The following is a 10,166-nucleotide window of genomic DNA, read 5'->3' as shown; positions in this document are numbered from 1 at the left end:
TGAAAGGGGAAATTCTATCTAAAGTTCATAGCTAATAACTTTCTTAAAAGAGAATGGGCAATATAAAGCTAGCTAGGTTAATAGACGACCATATTTTGCTAGTTCAGTTCCTTAAGTCAGGGCTTTTCAACCTTTTCACCCATTGTACCACTTTTAGGATATGGCAACATCCAAGTACCACCAGTCGCCTAGCAAAACCTTGATGACCAAAAAAAAAAAAAGAAAGGAAAAAAAGTGATGAAGTACAGGTAGTCCTCGACTTACAACAGTTCACTTAGTGACTGTTCGAAGTTACAATGGCACTGAAAAAAGTGCCCCTCAAGCCACAGCCGAGCAAGACACCTGCCTGCCTGCCTGGTGGCGCTCTTCCTCCTGTCCGAGGTTTTCATTGTTGTGAACATTTCTGTTGATGATTGGCAGCAGGGGTGGGGTGGGGTGGGGGTGTTTGGTTTTATCCCCCCCCCATCTGCTGGATGGTTGCAGCAGGTTTTGGTCACTTCACATGACCCTGGAGATGCTGCAACATTCCAGCTGATCGGCACTTCTGGGCTCAGAAGCACCAGGATCAGCGGCAAGTTCCAGCTGGAGCCTGACGGTGATCCGTGTGCTTCCACTGAGCCCTGTGCAGCTCCAGCCATCTCTCGCTCAAGCTTGTCCAGTGCTGCCACCAGTTCAGCTCATTTCCCTCCCCCGCTACTTTTCTAGGATGGTTGTGTACCACCTGCCAGGTGCCAATGTACCACAGGTGGTACCCGTACCACTGGTTGAAAAGCCCTGCCTTAAATAGGCATGGTATGAATCAATCCTGAAATTACTGCCATTCAATTTCACTTGAGGTTTGGTGGCAGGAAGATTGTATCGGTTTTCTTCAAACCACTTAATATTTTAAACCTTTATCTTCCTTAGTTCCTTTTTCTTATTTAAAAAGCCATAATAATATTTTTTAAAAAAAACACAAGGCAAATGGTTTAACTGCTTGATAGTTTTAATTGTCCTTTAGCAAGACTCTTTTCCAAAAGAATAGAATAGAGCTGAAAGGGATCTTGGAGGTCTTCTATTCCGGCCCCCTGTTCAAGTAGGAAAACCTACACCATTTCAGACAAGTGGCTGTCCAGTCTCTTCTTAAAAACCTCCAGTGATGGAACACCCACAATTTCTGAAAGCAAGCTGTTCCACTGGTTAATTGTCCTCACTGTTAGGAAGTTTCTCCTTAATTCCAGGTTGCTTCTCTCTTTGGTCAGTTTCCAACCATTGTTTCTTGTCCTGCCCTCTGGTGCTTTGGAGAATAGTTTGATGCCCTCTTCTTTGTGACAGTCCCTCAAATACTGGAATACTGCTATCATGTCACCTGCAGCCGTTGTTCATATGTTTTAGTCTCCAGGCCTTGGATCATCTTAGTTGCTCTTCTCTGAACTTTTTCCAAAGTCTCAAAATCTTTTTTGTAGTATTGTGACCAAAATTGGTTGCAGTATTCCAGGTGTGGTCTCACTAAGGTTTTATAAAGTGGTAATATTACTTTGCGTGATCTTGAGCCTATGCCTTTGTTTATACAACCCAGGATTGTATTAGCTTTTTTGGCTGCTGCTGCACACAACTGGCTCATATTCAAGTGATCATCCACTAGGACTCCAAGGTCCCTCCTACAGTTTCTGTTTTTGAGCCAGGTCTTGCCTAATCTGTACTTACACCTTTGATTTTTTTTCCTGCCTAAATGTAAAACTTTGCTTTTTTCCACATTAAAATTCATTTTGTTGGATAGGGCCCTGCCTGTCAGACCTCTCCATGTGAATGAAATATGTTGCTCAAAGTGCAATACATTATACTAAGGCTGAAACAGAATTACTATTTTGTTGTACATCTGGCTTGGAACTATCTTTTTGAGGCTTTTTGCACAATGATTGCTTTTCAATCATCTTTTTGAGGCATTGCAATTTAACTATGCACACCTCATTCCAAATTATTTGACCACTGTAATAGCTCTGGTCCCAATTCTATGCTGCTTCCCATGTCAGAGATGTGTCAATTTATGCCACGAATAACATGTTAAGTCTGGGGCCTTTGATGAAGACCAGTCAAAAGAATTCACCCACTTTCTTGGCAGCCTTCCTTTAGTATTCCTGTCACCCTAAGTCACGTAACAAGCCAAATGATTCTTGGTTGATATCTTGCCTCATATATTTAAATAATTCTTTTCTGGATTTTCATTTTTAAAGCAATGTATTAAAATACTTTATATTTTATTATGATTTACTAATATATTTAATAACTTGCTTTATTGTAAAATAGTACCAATTTTTGGACTGCTTTTGTTGTAACAACTAATGCTAAATGTATATGTATCTAATTTGTTATATACTGCATGAAAGTTCTCAGAATGAAAAAAATCAATGCAGGTATTGCATGCAACCAAAAATGTTAAAGATACATTTTAACCTAATAGAATTCAGGTATGTGCTGCTTGAATAATTTTGCAGAATGCTCCTCTCTTTCAGCCAATGTTTTTTTTTTAATAAATGGGACTTAGTACCATATCCTGGCTGTTTCTTGATCAACAATTTACTTGGCTTCGACATGGAGCAAAATAGGTGTTTCCAGTCCCTTCTTTTTGCATTCTGTGCTCATGTTGCATTATCTTATGTTACATTCTAATCTCTTGTATCCCTCAACTTACACCAGACATCTTCAAACTTCCCTTTGACTTCAGATTGAAGTCTAGATTGAAAGAGGAAGAACATGCCAGTAAACATTTTCTAAACTTTGATATTTCTGGAGAAAAGCAATCACAAATGGATTCAGATGGAATTTCAGCCAGTTAAAAGCAAGACAGAAGTGGGCCTCAAACTTGGTCTGATTTTATAGGCCATATGAAATGGACTAACACAAGATAACATTAATATGCTTGGTAATGATGTTCTTTACAAACATTTATTGAAAATATCATTTTGATATAAAAAGAAACAGAGGCTCTCATTTATAATCTTTTTTAACCCCTTCTCTCAAGATAGTTTCGAGGATTCCCATTAGTTATGTCCTGGAAGTCACTTCTATCCTTGCTTGAAAAAGCTGCCATTTTTTCCCTCAGTTCAGCTTTGCTCTCTTGATATTCATGAAAAAAGATGGCTTCAGTTTTGATTCTGAGACCAAAGCCTGGTAAGCTATCAATCACATCTGCCTATATTAGAAGGAAATGGGCAGCAGCTGGTTAAAATTCCAACACTTTATTTGCATTCCAATCTTTAAAGTAATAATAGCTGCCTTTTGACTCAAATGTGCCCTTTTTTTCTCAAAAGGCAATTGGACAGTTTTTTGGAGGAGGAAGAGGAAGTAGAAGGAGAGGAAGAGGAGGGAAAGGAAGAGGAAGGAGGGAAGAGGAGGAGGACGTGGTGGTGGTGGTGGTGGTTTCGGTACTCATCCAAGAAGCTAAATGTTTTCTTCTTCCTCATCAAGGAAAAATAGCCCAGTTGCCTTTTGAAAAAAAAGCACCTTTGAGACCCCTATGAGCTGGATGATTGAGGAAACTCCACAGGCAGCTGCCTTTTGAATTGCATAAACCAGTACTTAAGCACAGTCTAAGATTGGCTTCTTGAAATGTTCCTGTGGTTCTTGGTCCCTTGATACAGAGAAATTTGCCTGAAGAAAATTGGTATAGAATATTGGACAAGAAAACGAGGAAGAAGAATTGTCATTACAATGATCTAAAAACAAAGAAACACTAGATCAAGCACCATCACTGTAATATCGGTGCAAGATTAACTTTGCTGCTCTCTGAATTAACTTTCCCCCCCCCCCCGAGTTTAATTTGGATGAAACTTGGGCAATTTCAATATGCCTCTCAAGATTCTATGCTTACTCAACTGCTTAGAAGAGTTAGTCCTAATTTCGGTACTTTCAAATTTGGGGAACTTGAGTAACTGTTCGTGATCCTAAGAGGAACCTATCCCAATGTGTTTGAATTCTTGATACTCCACGAGGCATTTGTTTTACACATTTTGACATCATACTTGCCCATCTTCTGTATTCAGATTTTTCCCTCTTTTTTGGTCTCTTTCTCAGCCCCATTTCTGCATCCCTTCTCTGTTTCCCATGGAAGTGCCCTTTCCCCTAGCAATAGGCATCTAAGATATTTTTCTCTTTTTTTTTCCTTTCAAGTTATTACTGGAACTAACTTGGATACATTATACATATTTTCCCCTTGGGGAAAAAAGGAAGTCTACCTGTGCTGCCACCACGTGGCTGTGCTTGGGAAATTACCAATATGCTAATTGGGTCTGCCAGTACCTCCCCCTTTGTGATGTATTTCCTATCCTGCTCATGATGCTGTATTGGGATCCACCCCTTCTGGGTTGGACTTCCTCCTTCTCCTTGCTCCTTTGTGTTCCATCCTCCATTGTAACATCTGAACACAAGCCATGTGGACAGTAATCCTGTTACTGTCTTTCGACCTTAAAGCTCCGTCCAGATTCACCTGACCACACCTTCTCTGCTGTAACCACCTTCTACATGCAAAATAAAGGTATTTCAGATGAACCAGGTGCTTTATGAGTTCACTGTCTGGAAAGGGCCGTTAAATGTGACTAAATTCGCTTAAACAGACCAATAAGTGTCTTAACAAGGAATTATATTCGCAATACAACTGCCTGTAACAGAACACTACCAGTGCAATTGAGCAAGAGATTTCTGAATTCAGTTTCTGTACCGAAATATTTCAGGCTGTCTTAGAAAATCCCAACAAACATAATAGTTTTTAGAAGGTACTGCAATCAATCTTACATATAATCTGCATCTTCATAACCACACTGCTATCCCCTCTCTTTCCCCTTGCGTCATCCCAATTTAGTTACTGCCTGCATCTTATGTGACCTGCAGTTTATGAAAGATTTCAGAATGCCTTCATACAATATATGTTCATCTGAAAAGGTGGTACCAAACACCTTCCATGTTTCGGCTATCGAAGACTAAGAATGCTTGAAAAGATCAATAAAATCAATCTAGCACCCTCTAGAGGTGTTTCAATTGCAACTTGCAAAATTCCTAATAAAGAATGCCATCACCTACTTAGATAGCATTATATAAAGAATAAAGAGCAATACTATTCCATTAGCCTAAAAAAATTCTGTGCAAGTCTGCATCTCTTGGTGCTAGCATATATTAAGGTGCATTTTCAAATTTACATGGAAATAAGTACAAGTGAGTGCTTTGTTATTTTCTTTCAAAGAAAATCAAAGCTCTTTTTCATTTAGAAACCTGCCATTTTTTGCAGTTTTCTAGCAAGGAGTCTCAGATCTCCTTAGTGTTGATATAAATCCAATTACACTAATAATGTTTAGCTATTAATCTTCACTTCTCACATATCAACACCTGCCTGGAGATGTTAGCAGTAACTGAAAAGCTTGCCAAGCCTGTTGCTTAGATAAGTCCCAGCATTGTAACCTGATGCAAGATAATCATCTGAAATTGTATGGCACTATTGGTGTATAAGATAACCAGATGTTCTCCAAAACTTTGCATTCTCCCAATGGTGAATGCCTATAGAATCATGTAGGAGGTTTAAAGTTCACTTTATTCAATTGCCCTATTTAATGCAGTGGCCAACAGAAGGATGCCAAGCCTCTGCTGTTTTATTCCTATCTTCTGAAGTCTATTCATATTTTTGTGTCATCTGAACATTTCTTTCACTGCTATCCTTTATCTAGGTTAGGGAAAGACATTTTGGAAAGTATTAAGACCAGGTCAGAGTTCTGTAGTACTTGTTGGACAGTTCTGGATTAGAGAGATTAATTGAGCAAATTGTCCTTGCCAAGGAATACCAGGCTTGTAAAAATTATCATTTTCACAGGAATATCTTTAGCAAGCCTTATATATCATCTTCGGTCACTAAGCAGTAAAAGTCTGTCCTTGCATCATAGTTGCGAGATCCCAGGTCAGAAATGTCTATCTCATTCTTCTGGTTTTCCTCAAGCCGTACCTCTTCCATTGCTCCGAGACATGGACCATCAGGACCAATCCTATCAAGTGGTGGTAGAGCCTGGATAATTGGTCTCCGAATTACTGTAGGGCAGAAAAGAATAATGGGATAATGGGATAATATTTCCAAATGTTCACACAAGACTAGTTAGTTTGAAGTAACAGAGCACATTATAATTCCTACAAAATATTCAAAGTGAAGCTATATCTAATACCGAACCCATTCAATACCATTTTAAGTAGCTTACTTTCCAACAAGTTATACATTGTTCTGGATCTAATACTTCTGCAAAATGCTATTAAGTCAGTGTAATGATTAAATTACATGAAATCCAAGAAATCTATGACTGGGGGGAAATTCTACTGGAGGAAATGAATTAAAATGATTTCTGATCAATACTTCAATCAAAGCTTGGATCCTGTGAGAGAACTCCAATTACAGACCTCTACATTTTCACATGGTTTGATCTTCAGTTGGTAGTTTTAGACTTACTCTGCATGTTTTACCTCAAAATATGCCTTCGCTTGGCATAGACAGTAGTAAAGGGGCTGATTTTTCAACCAACAGGAAACTGGAGAGACGTTTAAAGCTAAAATGAATTTGTTAATTAAATTTGAAAATAACAAATTGGTTCCTCTCATCACTAATTTGTGGTTATAACTTTCAACTAACTTCCAGTTATACATTTATGGTATGTTGATGTGTTAACAATAGCAAGTGATATTGCTCTGCATGTATTATCAAGACCTGTATTATCAAGGATAGAAATGCAGTCCTTTTCAAAATTTGTCAACCCAGATTTGAGGATTTACACCAAGCTCAGGATCATGGGAGGGGAAGGAGGTGGCAATGATGTTTTGTGACAACTTATATGATTAGAAGCTGATTTTCATTGTCAGCATGCAGGTGCACATCTGTTAGGTTGTGTTATAGGGAAAGAATGGGAATCCTTCTGATTACCAGTTGTCAGTGCATATTTGCCAAAAACAAAAAGAACTAATTTTATCAAATTTTCTTTTAAACTTGATAACCTGTTGAGTAAAATGTGGGAGAGTTGTAGATAAATACATCTAGATTTCAACAAAACATCCAACCAATGCCACGTAACATTCTGAGAAGCTAGTGAAGTAAAAGCTGAATGACATAAGCATAAGTGGAGGCATAGCTGTCTCAGAAAGTGCAATCCAAGACTGCTCATCAAGCTGGAGTGTCCTTAAGGATGAGAGTCCTTATAGACTGGAGCGAGGGATCAAGATGGGTACCACAAAATTCAGCCTGAGATCCTTTATAATACAATATTTCTGTTAATGACTTGGATCAAGAAGTGGCAGGAATGTTTATCCAACTTTCATGTGGGAGAAAATTGGACAAGACAGCAAGATGGCAGATATAACATTTCAAAGGAGTGGGCTGAATATAGCCAAAGGAAAGATGCACATGCAAAGTTCTTGTTTTGGAAAATAGAAATCAAGGATACAAATATGTGATGGGATACCTAGCTTAACAAGAGTATCTTTGAAAAAGGAATTAAAATACAAAAGAATTTTAAACTGGATATGAGTCAATCACATGATATGGCTGGGAAAATAGTAAATGCAATTTTAGTTACAACAGAAGCAGAGTTTCCTAATCAAGGGATCTATATAAAAATATGCTTCTAGACTCCTCTTCATTTTTATTCAAATCTTGGGAAGTACGGTAATTGTTCTATTTTATTCTGCTTTGGCCAGATCTCACCGCAAGTACCGTATGCTACTGCAGTGGACACCTTCTGGTTTTAAGAAGGGGTCAAATAAATTGGAAAGGGCATATAGAGAAGGGTAGAATGATCAAGAACACTGAACCTAAATGGAAAGAAGTCAGAGAAGAACTGCAGTGGAGAGGATATGAGAACAGCCTTCAAACACCTAAAGAATATCAAGAGAAGATAGTATGTGTGGCTCAGGGTTGAACTGTGGGATCCTTGGTGCGCTCTGTGCTTGGCTGTTTCCTTGCAGACGTTTCATCTACCAGGGAGTGGGGTTTGCTCCCATTTTATATAAAATGGCTTGCCCTTTCAGTGTTGGCAGGAGTAGCCTTGGCGGACCCTTGACTGTTGTTTATTGTTTGTTTGTCTGAGCTGCTGGTTGCTTGACTGAGGTATTTTTAACTTCTGGATTGTTGATCTAATGTTAATCTTGGTGTTAATCTCTGCTCCTCTGGGTGTTGCTTGCTGGTGAGGTGTTTTGGTCTTTTTGTTCCCGCTAGTACAGGGGTGTCAAACTCAATTTCATTGAGGGCTGCATCAGCATTGCGGTTGCCCTCAGGGGGCCGGGGTGGGTGTGGCTGGGGTGGGCGTGGCCTACTGGGTGGGCGTGGCTAGAGTGCATATGGCCTACTGGGTGGGCGTGGCCAGCTCTACATCGTTCGCATCAAGGGTGCCTATGGGGGCCTGGGCAGGAGTGGGACAGATCTGAGGGTCTCTGGCAGAAGGAGGGTCTCTGGGCCAGGGCCAAGGCAGTGGGGGCCGTTCCCTCACTGTTTCCAGGATGGCTTCGCGGGCCACATGAAACCACTTTGTGGGCCGGATCCGGCCCCCGGGCCTTGTGTTTGACATGTCTGCGCTAGTAGATGGTATTCATAGAGGCACTCTGTTGGTCTTCTGCCTGTTGGTCCTAAATGGTGGCTGTTATAGTCCTCACACTGCATGCTGAAGATGACTCCTGTTTTTTTTTCTTCTGGGGCTGCTGGATCTTTGGGTTTATGTAGGGTGTTTTGGATGGCTTTGGTAGGTTTGTGTGCCACGGTGATGCCATGTGGTTGTAATAGTCTGTTGGTCAGTGGTGGGGTTCAAATATGTGAACAACCGGTTCTCTGTGTGGATGCCGCTTCCAGAAGTCCATTCTGGGCCTGGGCAACAAAAAATTAGCTACCAGTTCTGCTGAAGTGGTGCAAACAGGCTGAATCCCACCACTGCTGTTGGTGGTTTCTGACATGTTTTTTATACATACAGTAAAGAACGTCATGCGTAAGAATATATACCGGTAAGAGTAGCTCAATGCTGGAACCAATTATCCAGAGATTCAACTTCACTGCATATGTTTGACTAAGGCTAGACAGAAATCTGTTAAGCATGCTTTAATTTGAATTCTTGCACTGAGCAGGGCTTGGGCTTGATGGTCTAAAAATATCCCCTTCCAATTCTGATTCGTGTTTCTTATTGCTTTCTTTTTTTTCCCCAGTTATGATATATTGGCATATACGACACAGGAAGTCAGAATGTTACTTAATGAAAAGATTATATGCCACCCTCCCATATTGCTACATTAAAATAAATTTATCACAATAATTAAAATGCAATCTCCATCTATCTCTATACCGCTACACAATTTATGGTTACTGCAAATTGTTTTATGGAAAGTCCTGTCTTGCTTGCTGATCAGTATTTAATATGAATTTATAAACACATATGGATTAATTAGCATGCAGTAAACTGTGCCCCAGTATGCTAAGGAGGTTCACTGTCTGTCATACATTGACCTTTACACAGACTGAGGCCAGGGGTGCTTGGGAAAGCAGGGCTGGCTAAACTAATGCCATTCTACATCAGCCACCATTAGGTCATTTGGAAGTCATGGAAACAGCAAACAATGGAGCTGAGAGTTGTCATCAATCAAAACATATTAAAATATTAGGCAAACATGTCCTAATATAAATACCATGAAAGTTAAGTACTTTCATTCATGTGATTTAAACCTAACTGTGCAAACCTGGACTGGAAGAAGAGAAAATTTGAGTTAAAAATAATTGGACAGCCTTCCATTCTCAAGGGATACATACTTTTTCACTTGTCTCCACTGTAACCTCTTGCGAATGAATGAAAAAAAAAATCTGTTTATTAGGAGCAAACTAATAATAAAAAAGCACAGACAGGAGTCATGTTCAACTTTTTGCAACTCTCTGCAAAAAGCCCCAGGCAAGAAATTACTTCTCTGCTTCGTATAAACAGTTGACTACGTATCTATTTGAGTGAGGGTCTATCTTTTTCATAGATGGTGTCACTTATATGGCCATCTGCTCAAAATGATGGGTTTAGCCAGACTACCGAACTCATTTAAGTCTCTGTGAAAGCCTTATGTCTTGACCCATTAATGTTTATAGTTGCCTACTATAATTGATACTTTGGCAATTCCATTTTTTCTTTCTTTCAAGCATTAGTCCC

The 10,166-nt window shown here is 39.6% G+C and overlaps 1 protein-coding gene across 4 annotated transcripts in view; it reads right to left on the bottom strand.

Moving 5' to 3' along the window:
• Positions 1-984: 984 nt before the first annotated feature.
• The window catches only part of SIGIRR (single Ig and TIR domain containing), a 50,619-nt gene continuing 41,437 nt past the window's right edge, over positions 985-10,166 (bottom strand). For 3 of the 4 annotated variants that reach the window (XM_081313012.1, XM_081313015.1, XM_081313013.1), the window contains exons 10-11: positions 5,966-6,048; positions 985-3,695 (exon numbers count right to left, since the gene is read on the bottom strand). In XM_081313012.1, coding sequence (XP_081169138.1) covers positions 3,570-3,695; positions 5,966-6,048 — 209 coding nt within the window. In that variant the 3' untranslated portion in view covers positions 985-3,569. Of the gene's footprint in view, positions 4,215-4,654; positions 6,049-10,166 lie in introns of all 4 variants that reach the window. The other variant, XM_081313014.1, reaches the window with a different exon arrangement.

The sequence above is a fragment of the Vipera berus genome, assembly GCF_964194415.1.
Source record: "Vipera berus genome assembly, chromosome: 1".
Taxonomy (NCBI): Eukaryota; Metazoa; Chordata; class Lepidosauria; order Squamata; family Viperidae; genus Vipera; species Vipera berus.
The sequence above is the reverse complement of the archived record's forward strand: the minus strand, read 5'-3'. Positions and strand labels throughout refer to the sequence as shown.